The 24,025-nt window shown below is 45.3% G+C and overlaps 3 protein-coding genes across 4 annotated transcripts in view; 1 reads left to right on the top strand and 2 right to left on the bottom strand.

The window, feature by feature from the left end:
• Positions 1–6,589: 6,589 nt before the first annotated feature.
• On the bottom strand, positions 6,590–11,364 carry ccr10 (chemokine (C-C motif) receptor 10). Its single transcript, XM_030098810.1, has 2 exons — positions 11,283–11,364; positions 6,590–7,731 (listed from the first exon to the last, which is right to left on the bottom strand). The coding sequence occupies exon 2, from the start codon at positions 7,727–7,729 to the stop codon at positions 6,590–6,592; it is 1,140 nt and encodes a 379-aa protein (XP_029954670.1). The 5' UTR covers positions 7,730–7,731; positions 11,283–11,364.
• A 6,225-nt stretch (positions 11,365–17,589) lies between these two features.
• Positions 17,590–22,233, top strand: LOC115393173 (receptor activity-modifying protein 2). Its single transcript, XM_030098030.1, has 5 exons — positions 17,590–17,733; positions 17,840–17,929; positions 20,211–20,321; positions 20,482–20,635; positions 20,957–22,233. The coding sequence occupies exons 1-5, from the start codon at positions 17,697–17,699 to the stop codon at positions 21,204–21,206; spliced, it is 642 nt and encodes a 213-aa protein (XP_029953890.1). The 5' UTR covers positions 17,590–17,696; the 3' UTR covers positions 21,207–22,233.
• Positions 22,234–22,349: 116 nt separating this feature from the next.
• Positions 22,350–24,025, bottom strand: part of LOC115393171 (UDP-glucuronosyltransferase 2B20-like) — a 3,301-nt gene continuing 1,625 nt past the window's right edge. For both annotated transcript variants that reach the window (XM_030098026.1, XM_030098027.1), the window contains exon 2: positions 22,350–24,025. This exon is cut by the window's right edge and continues 409 nt beyond it. In XM_030098026.1, the coding sequence (XP_029953886.1) occupies positions 22,824–24,025 (1,202 nt within the window). In that variant the 3' untranslated portion in view covers positions 22,350–22,823.

Here is a 24,025-nt window from a genome sequence, read left to right as displayed (position 1 = left end):
TGAATTCTGAATTTCTCAACAAATATTCGTTTTCATCACTGTAACCTTGCTGTTTTTCTCTCTCTTCCCAAAGATGCAAATACAATTTAAAAAAACAAAACAAAACAAAAACGCACATTACATTACATTAGATTACATTACATTACATTAATTAAAGTCATGTTTTCCGGCATGCCTGTAAAACCTGAACCCTGTGAATTAGACTTTGTTTTTTTTTCAGGACAAGTTGGCCAACCTGAATATGTCCGCTGCAAAAGCGTCACTTGAACATTTTAAGAGTAAATTTCACCTTGAAGACAAAACAAAACATAAATCGGATGTTGAGTCAGACAGGATTCATCCCATAGAAATGGGAATAAGACATTTTTTCAACAGAAAAATATTCTTTCAACTCTTCTTTACAAGTTAGAACAAAGAAATAAAGTGTGTCACGCACTCAGGGGGGAATACATTTTTTCTTTTTGTAAAAATGAAGAAATAGCGACAGGTGGAGCAGAAGCCATCATCCTCATCTTAATGCACAGAGTCACCAGAACTCACTGGGAATTAGAATTAGAAACAAGCGACAAAAGAAGTCACTGGAGCCCCACCCAAACCTGAACTCACTTAAACGGTTTTGTGTTTTATTTAGGTAAAAAGACACAGGAAATGACCATGGGCGTACTTTTGTGTTTTGAGCTAGAAGGTGAATGGAAATCATAACAGAAGGCCTCGCTTTGGGATCTATGATCTTGGATCAATTGGACACAGGTACACAAAAGACACCGATGTTCCCGGAGAGAGATCTCAGCCTGTGAAGGGCGTACGATCAACCCAAAGGCCTCATGGGAATGGCGCTGCTGTGAGCTTTCAGTCAAAACTGTAGGTCTTTGTGATGTGTGGTTAAGAAGATATGTTTTTCAAAGTGTATGATTTGCTGGACGACGTTCAAGTTCTTGAGAGTTGGCAAACGAACCAGGACAAGTTTAAAGGTTGTGAGGAAATCCCAGGGAGCCTCACTTTGCACCACAGGATGGTAAAAACACTAACTTTCCACATGCAGTCAGTCTCTGAGGCTTCCTCCTGGAGAGATTCAATGAATTTTTCATTAGTTAAGCTAACTTCAGCTCACTGTGGTGCAGTACCACTCTGTACCACAAGGTGGTGTATTGAGTCACTACAGTTTGATCCATTTCAACACATAAACACAGGAAAAGATCACATTTCTGTTCCGTATTAACTCGTGAGTCGGCCATGTTTCCCTTCAGCTCAGTGTTGAAGCTCCTTCAGCGCCAGGAGCTTCACTCGCTCGTGTTTCGTCCCCCTGAAGTCTGAATCCACGGCGCTGAAAGCTCCCCGTCGCCTCAGAGTCCTAACCTGACGTCACCTTTCAGTCTGGGACTTACTGGAAGGTGGAGGCGGCCGTCATTAATTCATGAGCGTCACACTGATACCTGCGCGTCTGGCCACGCCCGCTCGGCCTCCACACAGACCACATGTCGCTTTTACACTCGTACGAGCGCCGGGATGCACGGCGACTCGCTTTTTAATGCAAGAGAAGAAACACGGGACGTGTCTCTTTTTCTCTGTTGAGCTACGTCTGCTCAGATGTTTATCAACTCTTTGTTTTTTTCTTTCAGGTTCATTGATGAGGATTGTATGGAGGCCACCTGCTGCTCCTGATGCCTGAAGGTAACAGACACAGTTTATCAGCATAATATTAGACACTCAAAATCCTTAGTAATCAAAATAAACTGACGATGAGGTCTGACAGACGATCACACACTTATTCGAACACACGGTGTTCCTCAGGGATCCCTTCCTGGGCCTATTTCTATTTCAGTACATATAAAAACTCTATATATACATTATTTAATAAATATCTGAAATAGGAGTTTGTTTGCATTTTCTATTAAAACAGATAAATGAAAGGTGTAACTTTGTAATTTTGTCTTTACAAACCTGATTTGTGAGAGCGAGCTGCAGCGTGAGGAGAATTCCTGTTCCATCATGTCACGAAAACACTGAAACATCAAAAAAAAAAATTTGTAAATGTGCAGTTTTATTGTTTCTGTCAGCTTTACTACGTTTCACCTGATCAGAGCTTTGCGCAATGCCGTCATCTAGTGGTGAGAGGTTCACATTACAGCCTGTGCAGCTCCAGTCAAACATCAATAAGCTTCTTCTGAATTTGTCTTCAGCTGTATTTTCCTCAAACTTCATGTGAAATGCTAAAACAGTAGAAATTATTAAAAACAATTTAAGATGTTTACAGAGAGTGAAGCAGCGCAACTCCAAGTGTACTCTGAATATCACATCAATGTGCTGCAGCAAAACCTAAAAATCATCCATTGCACATTAACTGTGTAACCTTCACACACTTCTGGATTTTTCATGCTTGTATTTAAAGTTGTGAAATGCAAAGCATTTCCAGATCCGAGCATAAAAATGATAATATGTAATAGATTTAACAAAACCACAAGGAAGAAGGACAGAAATATGCATCCGTCCTCTTTTCCTGCACATTTTGAAAATGCACACACACTCTGAAAAGAAAGGTCTAGACTCAACATGCGAAGATCAATGCAACAGTTTGCATTAGTCTTTTTAAGTTATGGCAACCACATCAGAAATTACATTGAACCAACAAACTATATTACTTTAGGTGAATTCATTGTTTTGTCATCGATCAAAGAATATTTTAAGTACTGCTTACTTAATAAAAGCAAGTCGATAACTCACACTTTACCCTATTATTTTAAGGTACTTTTATTTGTTGTCTGGGTAATTACATTACTAATGCACACAATTTAAATCACAGCCATTTAAAAAATATGTTGCTCCCATTAGATTTTATTCCCAACTCCCACTCCCTCTTTGTTGTTGTTGTTGTTGTTGTTGTTGTTGTTGTTGTTGTTGTTGTTGTCGTCGTCCTTGGTTCTGTCTCAGGAAAGACAGTCCAACCACCTCTGTGCGTTCACCTGCTTTTGTTTTATTTGGAAGTGCACCTGAGCATTTGAACACATCAAGTCTTTAAAAAAGGAAAAACATATTAGGCAGTGGTTTTCATCCAGTGATCAGATCCAGGGGTAGACCGGTCACCAACGGTGGAAATTTTCATCATGTGACTTTCAGCCCTGGTTTTGAACACTTCATTGTCCCTGCAAAGAGAAAAAAAAAGAAAAAGGGAATTTTTTTTATTATTATTATTATTATTGTTTACAACTGACCTTCAGTTTTGTTTGCCCCTGATATTTTTCTTGACTCTTAAGTTTTCATAAAATATCTTAAACAATTAGGCCACAGTCATTTATTAAACTCTTCAAAGAGCCATTTTCCTTTGTGCTGCTATCAGCACTAACCATGCCAACGTAGTGCAAAGTATATTATACTTAAAAGAATACTCCGTAGATTTTGGGACCCACGCCCTATCCCTAACATTTACAAAGTGACATAAGCTCATAAATACCTTTTTTGTGTCTGTGCGTCCAGTGGCTGGCTCCTAGCTGTTAGCATCATAGTTAGCTTAGCTCAGCTGCTACAGGTGAAGATGAAACAGAGCCGGACTGACAAAAGTGGACAAAATACTCCTTCCAGTGGTCCAGGGGACGGCGTATTAACACGTGAAGTAAATCTGAATGGTTATAAAACATTTTAAAGGACGTGTTTTCTTTTCAATCCGTTAAAATAACGTGTTGATACATACAGATCTGCACAAGCATCGTGCTCTGCGGAAGGATATACCAGGCGCACAACGGCTGAGTCTGTGGCTTCTACTGCTGTGCGCCGGTATATCCTTCCGTGGAGCACTGCACATGCGCAGGTCTGTGTGTATCAAAACGTTATTTTAAAGGATTGAAAAGGAAAACACGTCTTTTAAAATGTTTTATAACCATTGGGATTTACTTCACATGTTAATACGCCGTCCCCTGGACCACTGGAAGGAGTATTTTGTCCACTTTCGTCAGTCCAGCTCTGTTTCCTCTTCACTTCCCACAGTTGAGCTAAGCTAACTACGATGCTAACAGCTGGGATCCAGCCTCTGGACGTGCAGACACAAAAAAGGTATTTATGAGCTTACCTCACTTTGTAAATGATCGGGATAGGGCGTGGGTCCAAAATCTTCGGAGTATTCCTTTAAAGGGAAATTCTGATTTACCGTATTGGCCCGAATATAAGACGATGTTTTTTTCCAGAAATTGCATCCTCAAAAGTGGGGTCGTGTTATAATCGCGGACTTACGGTAGATGTCAATACCCATCCGCGCCGCTAGATGGAGCCAAAGTATCACTGACCAGAGAGCGAGTGGAGCGATGAAATGAGATCAAATAACCCGCGACCCCGAAAGGGATAAAGCGGCAGAAAATGAATGAAAGAATGAATGATCTGATGAAAAATGGCGGATCATCTGGAACAAAGGGGCTGAACGCTGGACAACTGCGCAAACAACAGAGGCGAAGTTATGATACCAACTTTAAACTGATGGTGATCAACGCAGCAGAGTCATCAAACTACTGCCAAGCCGCCAGGAGGTCTGGTGGAGCAGAGCCTCGTTCTTATTGGAGAGCACAGAAAAAACACTCCAGATGCTAACGCTATGAGAAAAGCTTTCCGTGGTCCTGAGAGACGCTTCAGAGAGACTGATAGAAGGGAGAGTGAATACGTCTCTGAAAGACGGAAAGACGGAATGTCCACCACCAGAGCCTGATTCAGCTGAAGGAACTGGACAGTTATTTACATCATTTATGCAGTTTGGACCCCTTGAGGCTTCTTATTTGTTGCTTATTGTTTCTTATTTTGAGAAAGAGAATATATTTATTCAATACTGTAGTAATATTTTTTCATTTATATCTCCTGAAATGTTATCTCAGTTGTGAGTTTTGAGTTTATAGTAATTGTATAATAAAAAGTTGTTTTATGAGTGACCTGTTTTCAGTATTTTTTTTTTTTTTTTTCACAAAATGATCTTTGAAAAATAGGGGTCGTGTTATAATCGGAGTCGTCTTATATTCGGGCCAATACGGTAATTTTAACCCAGGCTCTAACGGACCGTGAGTCTGAGTAGAACACCTCCTCGAAAGACGACTGCGAGCCACTGATAGTCACAGATGAAGCTCACAGCTGCACCATACTTCTTCAACAGTATGAATCTGGTTTCAGCACAAAATGTCGAGTTGTTGAGCGACATCGTCCCTTGAGGGGCCGTTCTGTTCAGACTCATAGTGTCTTAGAGCCTGGGTCAAGATTATGCTGGAATTTCCCTTTAGAAAATGTAACTGGCAACGAGTAGTACATGATCAATCTTTTGCCTTTGATTGCTCTCACAGAAATACCAAAACCACAGTTAACCATCAGTGGAACTGCACAGCCATGCCTGTGAATGACACAGCAACTGTTTTCAGGAACTCTCTTGAACGCGGCGTAGAGACGGCGAGAAGCCATCCTGCTGTCTCACTTCCTCCAGGCCGCTGAAAGCAGCAGCAACAAATAGACTGTGGCGAAGAGCCACAACTGGATCTTCTGGCTTTTTGTCAGGTGATAAACAGAAGCGCAGCGTGACGAGCAGCGAGCTCCAACGCTCGTCTCGTGTTCCTCCCCTTCCAAACATCACGCCGTCCGCCGTTCATTTCATCAGGATGGAGAGAAAAACACGGTAAAGTTCAATCAGAGGACAACGTGCACAAAAAGAAATGATTTCAGAGGCTGAAGTGGTGGAAAAGAAGGTTTTAATGTCTAATAACGATGGGAAAAGATCGTGAAGTATTTCTAAAACAACCTCAGAAGAGAAAATTTTTTCTGCAGAAACAAAAAAGACAGAAATTAGACGCACCCTTCAACTCAAACACACACAAACGAGTGTAATATGGAAATCAAAGCACTAAAAATACAAGTCATGGCTCAGGAGATGAAGAAGAAGGCAGAATTAGCACAAAGACTGTCCAAAAGCATGAAATGGGAAGAAAAAGCTAAAATTGAGCAAAAACAAATAGTAAATGAACATGAAAAACAAAAATTATCAAAAGAACTCAAAAAGATTAAAATATACAAAAAGCATCAAAATGAAGCAGGTAAATGGTAAAGATCTGGAAGACAAACAAGAGAAACAGCAAATTCAAAGAAACAAACAAAACAAAACTGTTTAAAATTAGAACTAAATCTCAACTTTAAATGTCAGAAGGAAATAAAAATACAAAAAAAAGTCCCAAAACACAAGAGTAGAAATGAAAATTTCAACAAGACAAAAGTAAAAACAGGAGAAAGAGATTAACTCATTTCAAAATATACCAAAGAAAACGCTGCAGAGACACAAAGTTACCAGAATGAAAAGTGAAATGAGCTCAATGAACTAAAAAACAGAGAAGGAGGGAAGTAGAACGTCTCCCGAAGTGTCTCTGAAACAAAGTGAAATGAATGAAAACGAGACGTAAAATGACGACCACAGAAAGAGAAACTGGATCCCAAGAAATGAGTCAGCTTCTTCACTTTTCTATATGAAACAGTAGAATCCAGACTGAGCCGTAATCCCGCCTCCTCGGATTAACCCCGCCTCCTCGGATTAACACGCTCTCCAAACCGCCTGGATTTAACCAATCAGCTTCCTCCTCCCCCTTCAGTCGGTTCTTTTGACGGTCGGGAAGTGGAACTTGGCGGTGGACGGCGCGTCGCTGGCGGGGGACGTCGGGGGGAGGGAGGTGGGCGAGGTGGAGGTGGAGCCGAGCGACGGCGCCGCCAGCCGGAGGCCGCGGGCGCAGCCCGAGTCGTGCAGCAGCCGCAGCACGTCCCGCCGGAAGCGCACGCCCACCAGCGCGTAGAGCACCGGGTTGAGGCAGCAGCGCGTGAACGCCAGCGTGCACGTGACGTACTCCGGCAGCAGGCCGCAGAACTGGCCCGCCATCTTGCGGGACAGCACGGCGGTGTAGGGCAGCTGGAAGAGCAGGAAGAGCAGCACCAGCGCCACCATCAGCTTCAGCGTGCGCTGGCGGTGCCACTGCTTGCCCCGCCGCCGGGCGTGGCCGGCGCACAGCACGCGCGCGATGGCGCCGTAGCACCCCACCATCACCGCCAGGGACAGGCAGAAGACGGCGATGACGGCGCCGTAGGCGGCCATCTTGACCCGCCAGCCGGCCTGCATGCCGCAGTAGGCGTCGCTGCCGCTGCCGGACACGCCGGAGTACAGGATCTCGGGCAGGCTGAGGAGCGCCGCCGCCAGCCACACGGCCACGGCCGCCACCTTGCCGCCCGTCAGGATGCGGCCGCGCAGCCGCAGCATGTCCTGCGCCCGCGCCACCACCATGTAGCGGTCCACGCTGACGCACGCCAGCAGCAGCAGCCCGCTGTACGTGTTGACGGCGTAGCACGCCCGCAGCGCCTTGCACAGCGCGGCGGGGAAGACCCAGCCCAGGTGGGTGTCGACGGCCTGCAGCGGCAGCGTGAGCAGCAGCAGCAGGTCGGCCAGCGCCAGGTGGAACAGGAAGACGTCGGTGGTGGAGCGCAGCCGCAGCCGGCGGTACAGCGCGAAGGTGGCGATCACCAGGCAGTTCCCCGCCACGCCCAGCGGGAAGATGACGCAGAAGACGGCGGTCTGGAACATGCGGATGATTCGCTCCTGCCGCTCGTCCGCCTCGCACCAGTCCGACGACGAGTCGAAGTCCGCCGGGATCGAGCCGTTGCTCCCGTTCCAGGAGGTGTAGTTGTAGTCGTAGTCGTATTCGGAGGCGTTGAAGTGGGCGTAATGGTGGCCGTAATCCATCTCTGGAAGGAAATCGGAATATTGAGCCACACTTCCACAAGTCAACATCGACTTCCTGTTCAGACACATTTCAACTTCCTGTTGGAAAAACGCTGCAGAACTGGTAACTTTCCCAGGAGAAACACCGTTTCTCACCATTTGAGTGGCTTCATGCGAGCCAGCAGGAGGGGAAAAGGCCCCGCCTACAAACTAAAAGCTTAAAAATATCAAGCATGAGTTCATTACAGTCATTTCTCCCAACAAACCGGCCTCTGGTGTGTTTACTCATAGCGGGTTTTCCTCTTTCCTCCCACATAATTGTGATTTGAAGCCTCCTTTTCATAAAAACATGATGGAAAAGTGGGACGGATTAGATACCGATGTGAAAATATTGATCGATACCGATAATATTGCTGTTGTGCGAGATGGCTGATATTTGAAGATGTTGGTAAGAAAAAAAATGTTTCTATGAAGAATCTGCCAACTGAAAACTGCATAAACACTGAATATGAAAAAGTACCGTAATTTCTTTATTTTTCAAATCTTCAAATACAAAAAAATACGCAGTAAATAGCAGAATTAGTTTTAACTTTAAAACTTGTATCAAATTCCTCCATGAAAGTTCATTTCAACTTTAAAATCTTAAATCAAAAATCACAAATTAAAATGGCTCAAATCAATTTGACTCAAATGAATTTTGATGCTGGATTTGTCGCGTTAACTTGCATCTATGAAATTAATAAATCAAAAATATCAGAACCGTGACTGATCTTTAACTGGTTTGTACACGCTAAATCAACCCCAACTCACATAGCGGCAACGAGACAGAAATAAATATCGGCTGTTGATGTCGGACCAGTTTTACCGATCGGACCGATACCAATATCATCGTCTCTCCTACAAACCCCACCAGCTCCTCTCAACGCTTCCTGCGGTTCCTCAGAGAACCGTCTGTGTTCCTCCACGGGAATATTTTGAGTCGAACGCTGGTTTTAAACCTCATGTTGTGGAAACGCGATGGATAAATGTTGATATTTACTGGACAGAGATTCTCTGGACGTCTGCAGTGAATTTTAAACGGTCGGATTCGGCAGAAACGGCCTGTTTGGGCCGAACGGCGGCGCGGGCTGCTGGTGGGAATCGGCCCGGCGGCGGCGGCGGCGGCGGCGGCGGCGGCTCGCGTGACGACTCCCCTCTGGCGTGAGCGAGAGCGGAGCTGAAATGAGTCAGCTCCAGCGCCCGGGGCCTCGCTTTGACTCAGCCGCTGCCGCCTTGCGTGACTCTGGGTCGGGCGGTTGGCACAGGGAGGAAGCCGTGGGCAGCTCTCGGGTCTGTGATCAGTCACTGTCGCGTGCCAACTGCCTTTATAGACGCTCTCCTCAGCCGGCTTTTGTCACTTTACCTCCGGCTGCGTTGTGTCTGAGTGTCTGACTCTCGTCTCTCTGTCTGGACAGACATGAAGGTAAGAGGAGGAGTGTTTACAGAGCTTTGCTGCTCGAAAATCTGCTTTCTGGAGCAAATGTTTGTGTTTATAAGCTTGCATTTAAAATGCCAGAGAGCTATATTTATACTTTTAACTGTGTACCGTTTGATTTAGATCAAAACAAGCCAGTTCTTACAATATTCTCACTTAGAAATTTTAAAAAATACAAAGAAATAAAACACTGTTTAAGCATACAGTTAAATCTAGGAGTTCCACCTGGATCCAGTTCTGTTCCACTATTTTTTCCATCGACTCTATAATTCACAGAATTTATTAATCTTAAAGTAGTTTTAAGATAATCTGATTGGGGTTAAACTTCTAAAGCTGTCGTTTGGGGAAAGTAAAAAAAAAAAGTGTTTTAAGTAACTGCAGCTTTAAGTCGCCTGAGAATTTGGATTTTAAAGCAAAATGAACTGAATATAAAAGTGACTCATATACAAAATATATGAAAACCCTCATGATTAAGTTGAGTATTTGTCAAAATTTGCAACAAGCTTTAGTTTAGAATCTCACATGGTGAATATTGGGTTTCAATCCTGCTTCATAGATTTTTTTTTCATATTTTCTGTGTGGAATTTGCCAGAAATACACAGTATTTTAGTTTTTCCTTGTCAGACTCTTCAGAGAAAAAGACTTTTATCATTGAAGATAATGTCTTTTACTGGAACCACATGTGGACTAATGCTGTGTTTAAAGCTGAGCTGAGCGGAGTTCCACCTGGATTTATTCCCGTTCCACTGCTTTTCTTACTGCTAGCTGACAATGAAACCGCCAGCAGAAATTCTTCTTCCTCTGTTTGACTCATCGGCGTCTGAAGCTCGGAAGTCATTATTTCTCAAAGTTTTGCTCAGTCAAACTGAAAACACACTAATCATGTGGCATTTTCTACAAATCTGCACGAAAATTTAGCATCAATGATTTAAAATGATTAAAAATTGTATTATATTGATTTTTTTTGTCAGTTTTTATTTTACAGTCAGCTATCGCTGATGAATATTTGATCATCCGTTTTAACTTTTAAAGATACAAAATTATCTGCATAGAACTGAAACCGACTCTTTAGACTAACCAGACTTTTTTCTTTAGTAATATTTCAATTTTTTTAAGACCAATTTCTTTCTGCAGAACACATAGGATGTTTTACGTGATTATGTGAATCATCTTGTCTCTTGAGTTTCATGCTTCAGTTCCTTCCATTAAACACAAATAGAATAAAATCATTTTGCAGTGACATTAAAACCCCCAATCTTTTTTAAACTCAGTAACTTAACAGTGAAGTTTCTCCTCTCACCAGGATTATTACAATGTTTTCTGCTTCTGCAGCCTTCAGAATAAATTTGTCTTTTGAGCTCAAAGGTGTGAAGCTCATTAAAAACCTGCAGGTTCAAAACTCTCATTTAAAACTGGATTAAATAAACAGATGAACCGTTTTCTTCTGGATTTTCTCTCATGCTGGAGTCACATTATGTCTTTAACCAGATCCTATATTTCATTTGACACGTAGGAAATGAGAGCGCTGCTGAAGGCGTCGGTTTGTTTATTTCACTCATTTCTCACGGAGTGAAGCTGAGGCAGAAACTGAGAGTCACAGTTTGATCACTGTATTCCCCCATATTATTGATCCTTTATAGTTTTGTATTTCATGAATTTAATGTAACATTTATTCCAAAAATGTTTTTTTTTTTTTTTTGCAGAGCTTTGAAAGTTCTTCTTATTTTGTAAATTGATTAAATGTTGAAGGATGCGGAAGACGCTCGCACACGTTTTCTTTTGAATTTGAATAAAATCAGGGGACTCAAACTAATTTTACTCTAAAGAAGTAATCATTTCCTGTAAAAATTTAGCAGTTTCCATGACTGCAGGACTTAAAATCAAGCTGAACATTTAAATTGCATCTCAGTTTCGCCCACTTGTTGAAAGGACGTCACAAGCAAACAGTTTTATAGCTATTGTACTGCTGGTTTATGGGTATTTAATGTTCAGTAATTACACCACAACTCACATTTTTAGCTATTCAATCTACGAGAGTCTCCATTTGCCTCACTGACCTCAATCTAAACATCAATCTGAAGGTTTTTCACTCAGACTTACCTGTTGTAGAGGTTTGCGGCTCAGCTGGAGGTTGCTGGTGCTGCTGGAGGCGCTGGTGCTGCTGGAGGTGCTGGTGCTGCTGGGCTGCTTGGAGCTCCTTCCTCTGAAGGTGCGAGCAGATCTGTGAGGCTGTCTCACCAGACGCCTGCAGCTGCAGCCAATGGCAGCAGCCCTGAGCTCTGTTGACCCGGTTGTGGCCCTGAGCAGCGTGCCACCCTCGCCTCTTTCGCTTTGCAGCCTCTGAAAGGCGCTGTGACCGGTGAACCGGTTGGAGCTGGGGTCAGGGTTCAGGGTGAAGCGGACGCCAAACCTTCAGGGTGTGTCTTCCACCAAAACCAGCCTGTAACCTGCAGCTGAGGACGGCCGACACCCTCCCCCCCTCGCAGGCTCACACAGCTTCAGGTCTTCAAAGCTCAACAGAACACCAGACCTGAGCTGGTGAGAAGGTTTCTTGCTGATCAGGAATCGCGACCGATCGGCATTGACCAGCGTCAGAACGCGTTTCCACCGGTCTGTGCTTGGAACATAGTCTGCAGGACTGCAGACACGCTAACGTCAGCATCTATCAGACCGCAGGCGTGACGGCGTTAGCGAGCGTCAGAAAACAGATTTGCTAAACTTGGTGATTATCAGATTGGAGATGCGTTATCGCTGGCGAGCATCGGACTCACGTCAGTACTGTCCGATAACCCGACTGCAGAGTCGGAGCGGCCACAGCGGCGAGGAACCGCCGAGACTTCAACGTTAGCGAGCATGAGACACGCGAACATGAGCCAGAATCAGACTCCAGACACGTGAACTTTGGCAAATGTTGGACTCTAGACACGTTAACTTTGACCGATAACCCGACTGCAGACTCGAGGAACCTCAGACCCGTTAGCGTTAGCACGTGGCAGACCACAGCGCTCGGTTCCCACACCGTTGTTTTTGCTGACGGCCTTGGCGGCGGCGGCGGCGGCGGCGGCGGCAGCGGTGGATCCGTCCTCCACCTGCGACCGGATTGCTGCCACCTGAGCTTGTTTGTGTTTGTGGTTCCTGCAGCGCTGATGTGAAAGTGTTGACCTGCTCTTCAACCTGCCGGCGGCGGCGCTTCGGTACTCCGATTACTCAGAATCAGAATCCGCCGGGTTCCAGAAGAACTTCGCAGCCTTTAAACACTTTCAGCACATTTTCTTTCTCCTGTGTTTTCAGTTTATCTGAAGTCAGTTAAATTACAGAGAAAATCACGCTGGTGTTTAGTTTTTCCAGAATATTTAGTGACTGTGGTTTTAACTCAACTGGTCGACTGATGGATTATTTGAATGGATCCCATGGGGATGAATCTTTGTTCAAAGCAGCTGTGTTACGTCTTGCTTTCTTAAGTTGTTTTTTTTAAATCAATTTTTATTTTCAAAATTTGCCTCTGAGTTACGAAGGACTCAATGTTTTTTAAATGCGTCACATAGAGTACAGAAATAAGTGAAATAAATATGAAGCTTCTCTCTCTAAATCAACGATAATTCTTTTTTGATCCCTTTCATATATTATAATTCTGCTCTGTTTTGTCATTCTGTTCTGTTTTTGTCATTTTATATTATTACATAAAAAATCTACATGATGCTTTTCTGCTGTCAGCTTGATTCTATTCTTTCTCACTGCACTCTTGATTCTATCATCTCATCCTATCAGAGCTTTAAAGAAATGATGATGATAAAACTCTTGAATTAAAAATGATAATACTTTAAAGCCTCTATCATTTAAATCGTAAAAATGTTAAATAAATACTCAAATGATCTGATTTTTTCAAAATGATTTTCTGCAAATTTTTCCTTTAAGTTCAGTAAAATGTGGAATGCAGCATTAAATGAGAGTTAAAAGAAGTCAAACAGACATTTAAGACAAACTGAAACAATCTTTAAATCAATGTTTTATGAATAAAAGTTAGTTTTTCTCGCTGAATCCTGGAGGACGATGAAGATGAGGATGGTTTGATTTGGATTTTCCTGATGTGAACCACTGGAGGGCGACACTGCCACGCCACACTCACACCAAGTCCACACTCTTTATTCTAGGTTTTATAATACGATTTCATAAAAAAAAAAAAAAAATAAAAATCAACAGAATCAGGAACTTTATCTTCTCCTGGGACTTGAAACTCATTCAGATTCACGTATATTCTCTGTTTTTGTACATGTTTGTAAATCTGAAAACTGAGTGAAAACATAAAAATAAGCATTCCTCGCTTCGAAGTGTTGATATGATGCAAAGAGATTTGGGAAATATAACCCGTGTTTGTGGCGAAAGACTTAAAGTTTATCACCGTTTATTATCTGCAGCATGCAGGAACTTTAAAAAAAAAAAAAACCCTCTCCTAATCAGCCTGTGCCAGGGAAGAGTGTGTGTGTGTGTGTGTTTACACACTGGGAGTGGGAGCTCTGGATCAGGATGCTGAAGTCCATTAGGAGCCATTCAGATTATTGAGTCTCAGCCTGAAAGTTTCCTGTCTGACATCGCAGACTGAAGTTTCGGTAAAACCGGTCACATCCTGCTCTTTAAAAGCTGCCAAACACAGGAAGCTCTTATTGTTTTAACTGTGTGAGTGTGTGAGCGTCCAGGCCGAATGCTCTCTCCTCTGAATGAGTGAAGCTGCGTCCATTCGCCACTGTGGCCCCAAAAGCTCCCCTCCAGTATGGAGTTCCACAAGGATCCATTTTGGGCCCAATCCTTTTTTCTTTGTATCTTCTTCCCTGGGGCTCCATCTCACGGAGACATGGCGTGGCTTTTCATTGTTATGCAGATGACTGCCAAATTTATGTGCCTCTCCAGAAGAAGAGCGGCCTCTCCTCAAGCTCACTACATATCTGTCTGAATGATGTAAGAGATTGGATGGCTCTTAATTTTTTTTACATTTTAATGACTCCAAAACTGAAGTCATGGTGTTTGGACCCAACTCAGTTTCAAACTCTGTCGACTTGGGCTCTCTAAATCCCTATCGGAGAGATGAAGTTGTGGTTCTAAAATGGATCCTTGTTTTAAACTAGAAAGTCAGATTTGCTCTGTGGCGAGGTCTATTTTCTTTCACTTACGGCAACTAGCTGGAGTCAAGCACCTTTTAACACAACTGCACTTTGAAACTGTAATCCACTCGGCTGGATTACTGCAATGCGCAGTATTTTGGGGTAAGCGAGGCTGCCATTGCGAGACTGCAGCTCGTAAAAAATTCCGCCGCACGTCTTTTAACAGGAACTCGTAAATTTGAACACATCACCCCAATTTCATCATCTCTTCATTGCCCGCCAGTGCGCCTTCGTATTCGTTTTAAAATTCTTTTATTTGCTTTTACGTGTCTTAATGGTTTTGCCCCGCCTTACCTCAGTGATCTTTTAAAGCCCTACGCCCCCTCCTGGTCTCTCAGGTCAGCTGACCAGCTTCGACTGTGTGTCCCTGACACTCGTCTGAAGACCAGAGGAGACGGGGCTTTTGCAGCGGCAGCACCAAACCTGTGGAACGAGCTGCCACTGCACATTAAACAGGCCTCGTCTGTGCCAGTTTTTAAGTCTCTTCTTAAAACACATTTGTTCACTTTAGCTTTTAACTCTGTCTGAGGAGTTGACATTTTTATTGAAATGTATTATCACAATGTTTTTATCGTAATCGTTTGTGTTGATTTTATGTAAACATTTGTTTTTGTTGTTGTAGCACTTTGGTCAACCGAGTTATTTTTAACGTGTGTTATGAATAAAATTGCCATTGCCAGAGTTTGCTGAAAACGTCCAAACGTGTTTGTGGAAAGTTACTGCTGCTTCACCGCAGAGGCTGTGTGGCCCAGAAGTCATTTCAGGTTACTATCTGTGTTTTATGTAAGCGCTGGCTTCCTGCGGGGCTCAAACGGCAGAGCTCGGAGGAAATGCTATCAGAGGAGGAGCAGGAAGCCGCACTGCTTCATTACCCTGCTCTCAGAAGTGAAAATTCTATTTACTGGTTCCATTTTATCTAAGATCTATAGATAAATCTGGAGCCCAGGGATCGTTGTCATCGATGTGATAATGTCTGTTTGTCCACCAGTTACTGTGTGACTGACAGGATTCAGGACAAATTAGTGGGAGGAAGATGCTCTATAGCAAGGGTCGGCAATTAGCGGCCCGCGGGCCAAATGTGGCCCGCCGAACCGTCCAATCCGGCCCGCGAGAGGATTCCAACACGCACGCACTACCCCGGGCCCTCGAGCGGACGCACGCACCCCTGTTGGAGTGCGATATCTGCCATTGTGTTGCAATAGACAATCTTCGAACGATGTGTTGTTTAGTTGTGGTTTCCGGTTTGTCACTGAAAAGTAAAGAGGAGTGGCGCCTCGTCTGGTGAACTGAGTGCGCTGCACCGAGCTCACCGTGTGTTTATTCTCCAGTAAGTTTGAGTGGAACGGTGTGTTTCTACCGGACGAGACGCGAATTTTTCGTGCGATGAGATCACATACAAAGTCTCTGTAATGACGCGATTGTCGCTCAACCTTGAGCGGCGGACGACGGACGCGAGCGATGACGCGGCGAGCGGCCGGCGGCGCGCGTTTCCAGGGAAAAATTCGCGCGCCCGTTGACTTGCACTGCCACTCGCTGCCGCCCGCCACCCGCCGCTCCATTGCTCGTCGCTCGTCGCTCGAGTTGGAATAATTGAACCTTTCAAGCGAATTGGCGCCAGGACAGCCTGTCAGCGTGGAGGTCCTCACGGGCGTGCTGACGGAGGGCAGCAGGGCTCCGACCACGCAGAACAGTTGGCATGATGCCAAGGCGAGCGGCGTGCGCGATCTCACTTGTTCACCGCTTCTGGTGGAAACCGGGCGTCAGCCTGAAGCAGCGCTGGAACCGGCCGTCCGGGCGCAGCTCCTGCAGAAGACGGTGGAACTCACCGAGCTCAGACCGCCTCCGGAGGGCAGCAGGCAGCCTGAAGCGACGCCGGCGCCTCGCTGCAGCCGGAGCTGACTTCCTCAGGCCAAACAGAGCAGCGACGGTGGCAGCCGGAGCATCTCAATCTCAATCTTTATTTGTAAAAGCACTGCTCATATTCATAAAAGTGCTGAACAGTAAAAACCGTCATAAAAACAAAAAAGAACAAAACCCGCACCATCGATCAGTATGAGCGCACGCGCGCACACACACATACCGGAGACGCCTTGGCCCGCGATTGAAGTGCCCCCCAAAAAAGTGGCCCGCCGCCAAATCTAATTGCCGACCCCTGCTCTATAGTCTGGATGTTAGAGGAGGAAGATGCTCTATGGTCTGGATGTTGGAGGAGGAAGATGCTCTATAGTCTGGATGTTGGAGGAGGAAGATGATCTATAGTCTGGATGTTAGAGGAGGAAGATGATCTATAGTCTGGATGTTAGAGGAGGAAGATGATCTATAGTCTGGATGTTAGAGGAGGAAGATGATCTATAGTCTGGATGTTAGAGGAGGAAGATGATCTATAGTCTGGATGTTAGAGGAGGAAGATGCTCTATAGTCTGGATGTTAGAGGAGGAAGATGATCTATAGTCTGGATGTTAGAGGAGGAAGATGCTCTATAGTCTGGATGTTAGAGGAGGAAGATGCTCTATGGTCTGGATGTTGGAGGAGGAAGATGCTCTATAGTCTGGATGTTGGAGGAGGAAGATGCTCTATAGTCTGGATGTTGGAGGAGGAAGATGATCTATAGTCTGGATGTTAGAGGAGGAAGATGATCTATAGTCTGGATGTTAGAGGAGGAAGATGATCTATAGTCTGGATGTTAGAGGAGGAAGATGATCTATAGTCTGGATGTTAGAGGAGGAAGATGATCTATAGTCTGGATGTTAGAGGAGGAAGATGCTCTATAGTCTGGATGTTAGAGGAGGAAGATGATCTATAGTCTGGATGTTAGAGGAGGAAGATGCTCTATAGTCTGGATGTTGGAGGACCGCAGCCTTTGTGGAAACAGCCCAGTGTTGCTCTACACGCCATCTTTGCTTTGTGACTTTATTAATAAATCAGAATAATCTCGGGTTGAGTTCAGGCATCCAGTTTTTTCCTCTTTGGCTGTTTTTTAAAAAGTCGTTTGAGTAACAGTCCTGATTTTTTTAATCCGTTTTTCAAGTGCATTGTTTTGACCTTACAGCAGTTTGTCTTCTTGAAGACTTCCCGCTTTAAGGCAGAAGCGATAAAGTGACAGAAACGTTTTGAGCAGGAAGTGAGTGAATAAATCAGGAGATCGGCGTCTAGCGCACGACTGGCACCACATGTCTGACCTAATCAGCTCCTCCTTTCACAAACTTTCTCTTTCCCTTCCTTCCTCCTCAGCATGAAGCGTCCTGGAGACAAAAGGGGGCTGGACTTCCTCCAGGACTTCCTCCCGGACTCTCCCGGACCCTCAGACCTGCTGCTGGGCGGCAGATCAGATCGTCTCTGGAGGTCCTGACGGCCCGCCATGATCCTCTACCTGCTGGTCCCCGCGCTCGTCCTCGGTGTGTATCCACCTCTCAGGTCCTGCCGGGATTGCCTGCTCGTGTGTGTGTGTGTGTGTGTGTGTGTGTGTGTGTTTATCTTTGCTGTGCTTCTTTGGCTCTGCAGGTGATGTGGAGATAGGAAACACCACAGAAGAAGAAGGAGCGGGTCGATGGGGGATGAATCTCACCTTCAGTCCGTCCTCCAGCAACCACAGTCAGTTCATTCCTCTCTTTAAACCTTCCTGATCAAATCGCTTTAACTCTGAACTACAGAGCAGAACTTTATTCCTCCCACAAGAAAATCATTGACAATTCTCAAAATATTGAAACATTCATTTTTTAAATTTAAAATTTCCAGCATTTTTGTGAATTATTATTAATGTTGAGCTGTTTTCTGTTTCTAATCAGTCACAAATGCAGGAAAAAAAACCTTTTCTTTATGAAAATCTTTCATAAACAGTCACTTCTATACTTAAAAATAGCTGTAAAAATAATCAGGATACTTTCAGAAATCGATCACACAAATTTATTGTTGAATAAAGGCTGAATTCTGTAGTTTAATTAAATGTCAAACAGCTCAGATAAATGTGGGAAGCAGAAACCGTTTGGGAATCAATAAAGAGCCGGGGAGGCCGGGGATGAAGTGATTTAGAGGGCAACTAAATCTGAAGAAGATAACTGGAAATGTAGATGTGGAGATAAATACGGAGATGAAGCAGTAAAAAGAGAAATGGACTGGAAACGGTCTACAGCATGTGTTCATCAAAACACACGTTTCCAGATGAGTGTGTGTCCCTGCTGTGTGGCTCTGTTCGGTGTGGATTTTATCCACTGATCTTGTTTAGTCGTCGTGACCTTTTGGCTGCAGAATCTCCCGATCGCTGTTTTCCTCTCTGCCGCCGTCCTGTTTACATCTGACTCGTGGTTTCTCACTGCTGCATTCGGTTCCTCAACACCTTTGTTTGCTCGTCTCAGTTTTAACCATAGATGCAGAACTTACACACACACACACACACACACACACACACACAGGATATGAGCAGTATTGAAGGTATTAAGATGAAAATCTTCGTACCTCTTTACCTTCATCTGCATTTAAAATTTGTCCTCTTACAACTTATATTTTGTATATTTATATTTATATATTATATATATATATATATATATATATATATATATATATATATATATATATATTATATATATAGCATTATATTTTATAGTATTTTATCTTTTCTTTTTAAAGGGCAACTCCGGTTTTTTGACACCTGGACCTTATTTCTAGGTGTGTCATGCTCATATACTCACTCAGACAAACATCGTGCAGCTCGGAGTCCTTCAGAAGTTATTTAGATCCAAACGATGTAGCCGCACTAGCGGGGGTGCCACAGCAATGGAGCGTTAGCGCGGGACATAATCTCTGCAAAGTCGCTCATTTCGGCTGTATTTTTCCTCCATCGGCGCTGGGTTGCCTTTCGGTCGGAAGGGGGGCCTCCGGCGGTGTCCCGCGGCCTGGTTCGGAGCGCGCATCCGCCGGGCGGCGGAGATCTGGATTCTCCCGGCGAGGAGAGCGCTCCGGCCGTCGCGCGTCCCGCGGACGGCGTGGAGCGCGCATCCGCCGGGAAGCGGAGATACGCTTCCTCCCGGCGAGGAGAGAGCTCCGGCCGCGGCGCGGCGGGCCGTCGCGTGTCCCGCGGCCGGCCCGGAGCGCGCATCTGCCGGGGAGCGGAGATACGCTTCCTCCCGGCGAGGAGAGACATCCAGCGGCCCAGCGGCCGCGTGTGAGCCGTGCGTCTTCGCGGGTGTCCGGAGCCTCCGTGGAGCAGCTGAGGGCCGTTTTCCAACTCGGCCCCTGGAAGTCAGACGCCGGGGCACCGTGACAGCCGAGGCCGACTCAAAGTGCCTCTCTGCTGGGGAGAGGAGCGCCGCAACGTTCCCATCCGAGCTAATTGTGGCTAAGTTAGCGAAAACTGTCAGCTCTTCAGCTGACCCACCTGAAGACGGTAGACGAGCTGACTTTATGATAACACTGGCGAAGGATGAAGAAATACCGCCGAAATGAGCGACTTTGCAGAGATTATGTCCCGCGCTAACGCTCCATTGCTGTGGCACCCCCGCTAGTGCGGCTACATCGTTTGGATCTAAATAACTTCTGAAGGACTCCGAGCTGCACGATGTTTGTCTGAGTGAGTATATGAGCATGCACACACCTAGAAATAAGGTCCAGGTGTCAAAAAACCGGAGTTGCCCTTTAAATTGTGTCTCATTTTGAGCAGGATTCTATGTATGAAATGTGTGTCTTCAGATTATTTTCTGTCTTGGTTTATTTTATTTTTTTTTAATGTGTACATATTTGACTTGAAAACAGAATTTATTAAATTAATTTCACTTTTGAACAGTCGTTGACGATCGTCCTAAAACCGAAACAGGCCTGGAATAGAGAACATGTGGGGGATGGAGATGGAGGGTCACAGTGAGCGGATGTTGTCCTGCAGGCTGGAGTCAACCGAAGAACGTGACTTGGAGTCTCCAGGAAGACCGGAGGACTGGAGCTGACGGAGAGCTGCGGGGCAACATGACCTCTGGAGTGGTGACAGAAGACCAAGGTGTGTGGGGAGGGAGCTGAGAGGGATTAGAAGCACTGTGGCGCCCTCTGCTGGGTTTTACCTGTACCGGGGAAAATGCCTCTGGACCAGATCCTGCAAAACAGACATTTGAGCCTGTTTTACAGACAGCCGTCCTGATTTCCCCGTGACTGCGTTGCAGAGAGTTTCCAGGATGAGGAGAACCTGATCTCGGGCCAGCATTGCCACCGGGACCTGCTGCTGGAGCACAGCAGCTTGCTCTGCGGAGGAGGGTTCCACGCGGAGATGCTGGAGCTGAGCCCCGACGACTGGTGCGTCCTGGAAAACGTCATCAGGTAACGAGGAGGACTGGATGGATGAGCCGTCTCACAAGCTTCACTGCTACTTCCTGTTTCAGATTAAAAGTGACGGAGAGCTGCAGAGCTGCTGTCTCTCTCCTGTTAATAACTTTGTTTGGCTGGTCACTCTTTCACTAAACTCCTGTTTCCTGTGCTGCTTTGTTTCCTGAAAGGAATGCTAGCATCTAGATTATAGAGCATCTTCCTCCTCTAACATCCAGATTACAGAGCATGTTAGAGCATTTAGAACACACACACACACACACACACACACACACGCGCACAGAAGCCTGTTCTTGACTCCTGTGTCTGTTCCAGACCGTACAGCGATCTGACCCTGTGCTTGGAGAACCTGTCCCATGTCGTCGGCTGCTTCTTCCCGAACTCGGACACGCAGGACTTCTTCCTCCACATCCACTCCATGTACTTCCAGAACTGCCAGCAGGTGGAGGAGCAGCTGCTGGCGGACGCTCCCCACGGCGTGGTGGTCGCCCTGACGCTGGTCCCCGTCAGCCTCATCCCCATCCTGGTCTACGTCGTGGTCTGGAAGAGTAAAGCTGCAACCTGAACACGCTCAGCGAATGAACGTAACGTCATGGAGGGATTAGTGGAGTCCTGAACAGAACGTAAACTCCAACAAACTCGTCAGAGAGGAAGAAAAACCCCAAAACACACAACACTAAACAGAAAGACAGAAAAATGTCAAGTGAAACATTCATAGAAAGATACCGAATTTTCACAAAAACAGACTAAATCCAGAAAATATAAAAATATACTCACAAATTGGATTTGGACACGAGTCACAGAACAAACACATGAAAGAAAGAGACAAAACAAGAACGTTCACAGATTAATATATAATAAATCATACCTCAAAGTGACACAAAAACACCAGTCACTAAATATCAAGGTGTTGACAACAGGAACCGTGTGGTGTGAAATAAAAAGCCAGGAAATAACATTCAAACCTCACTCAAAGAGACATTCATACAGTTAGCTGAAAATTAGTGGTAAATCACCAAAAATAACTTAAAACCCCCTCAAAGTCGCACAGAATCACTGTAAACCCACAAAAACATCAGATGCAACGTGATGATTTGATACTGCAGGAATTCCTGTTTCCACTAGAGGACTCATACTTTATCCTCTGCCCCCAGTAGGAGCAGTTTATCCATTTTAACCCCCCAACAACATTCTCTGAATGAAAAGACATTTTCTTAATAAGAAGTCTTTCATTTCTTTTTATTTTCATCAATTGTTTTTATTTTCAAGCAATAAAACTCACATGTCCAACGCGGCAAGTTTCAGCTTAAAGGATGTCGGTTGTCAGTTTCTTGGACGACTTCTTGTATTTCATACAGTCACAATGAACCAGACCCAGTTATTACAAAGCGCTTGCACCGTATTTCTTGTTTTTTATTTGAAAACCTGCAGTCTGTCTCATAACGGCTCACGATCATCAGCTTGAAGAAGCTCACAGTGTTCACTGCTGATCTTCAGAAATCAGGTGCAGAAATTACATTTTCTCTACGGTCGACGATGTGCTGATCCTTGTTTTTTTAATGTTGTTTTAATAAACGAAGCTGTAAAATATCCTGAAACAGACTCTGGTTTTCATGGAACAAAACGATCAAACTCAAGGGGGGTAAAAATAACACATACACATTTTTTCAGGACTTTTTGCCGGATTACAACACAATTGGTGCTCTTGTAACAGGAGGCGGGATTAACTCAGATTAAACTGCAGCGTGTGTCCGGGGTGTTGAAGGAATGTGAAATCCTATTGAATAGTTGAATAATTAGCTCTTTTGTTTTCTGTTTGTTTTTTTTTTTTTGTTTTTTTGGGTTTTTTTGCTCAAGAGACCAAATCAGCTGTTGGATCTGTGAATGGACCTGTTCTTATTGATTCTTATCGTCCACCGAGTTCAATATGATACAACACCTCCCAGCTGATTGGTTAGCGTGGATCAATCAGGTTCATTGGAGGTCCACAAAATGCCTCGCTACATCTACAGAACTAGCAACCACAGAGGCCGTTCCAGTGGACCACCGGCTTTACAGCCAATCACATTTAAAAGTCACTGTAGAACAGTGAAGAACAGTCTCATGATCGATATGACCAAAGGAAGACGGAATGAAACCTAACAGATTGTCCATCTCAGTCGGGCTAGTTTCGCACTAGGTGTCACTCCTGCTTTGGTTTCTTCCTCCTGCACATTCGAAGGCACAGGAACCGTATGGATCCCACCACCAAGGCCATCAGTACGAGCAAGAGCGCCAACAAAAAGCTCACAACATCCACAGAGTAGTACGCGTACCAGGGCATCTTGTAGGACTCGGTGCGTAAATGCGCGGCTCCTTTGTGTCTCATAACGAACTCGGTCCAGTAAACGGCAGTATCCAGTGGGTGTGTGGGTTTGTCCCGGTGGAGCGCAGACAGCCGCCTCATGTTCTTCCGGTAGGAAGGATCATGGAGAACCGCTCGTAACGCCTCCAGGAAGCTGTGCCGGGTGGTTTGAGTTACGTCCACCACCTTGGCGGCTCCTCGCATCTCCATTCGCAGAAGGTTCTCAAACTGGTCGAACATGAGAGGGACTCCTACGATCGGCACTCCGTGGTAAATGGACTCGTAGATGCCGTTCGTGCCTCCGTGGGCCACGAAGGCCTTGATCTTCGGGTGACCCAGCAGGTCGTTCTGGGGCATCCATTTGACAAGCAGGGTGTTGTTCCCTAAGTTGTCAGGACGTTCCCCAGCATGTCTCCAGATGACCTTCTGAGGAATTTGAGCAAAGGCAGCAGCGATTTCCGACGTGATTTCTTTGGGCAGACCTTTGACCAACGTCCCGAGAGACATGAGGATGAAGCCGTGCTCTCCTGAGCTTTGAACAAAGTCCTCCAGCTCCGCCGACAGAGGCTGCGAGGGCTTACACTGGAAGCCGCCGATGTAGGCCACGTTTGGCATGGTCGGCCTCGGGAACTCGAAGACAAAGTCCGACCTTATGAGCCACATGTCTGCCCCCTGAAGGAGGCGGTAGAAGCTCACATCCGGACCGAAGTACCTCTCCACCAGCCTGTCGTAGTGGGGGCACACGATCCACTTGTCGATCCAGGTGTTGAAGGCGTAGTACAGCAGGTTCTTGACTCTCTGTCCAAAGGTCATTTTGTCCGATGCGTTATGTCCAGGAATTGGAACGTAAGATGTAGGAGATGGTGCGATCACAAAGTGACTTTCCCCGCTGGTGATCCATCTCACGTTGTAAACTGTCGGCAGGTTCAGTTCGTGAGCCACCAGGACTCCGTTGGGTAGACCCGCATCCAGAAGGACCACATCAAACCGAGCGTCCCGAAGGCTTTGCATCAAAGGCTTGTTCTCGAACATTTCCGCCA

The sequence above is a fragment of the Salarias fasciatus genome, chromosome 8 (genome assembly GCF_902148845.1).
Source record: "Salarias fasciatus chromosome 8, fSalaFa1.1, whole genome shotgun sequence".
Classification (NCBI taxonomy): Eukaryota; Metazoa; Chordata; class Actinopteri; order Blenniiformes; family Blenniidae; genus Salarias; species Salarias fasciatus.
This window is presented reverse-complemented; position numbering and strand designations above follow the sequence as displayed.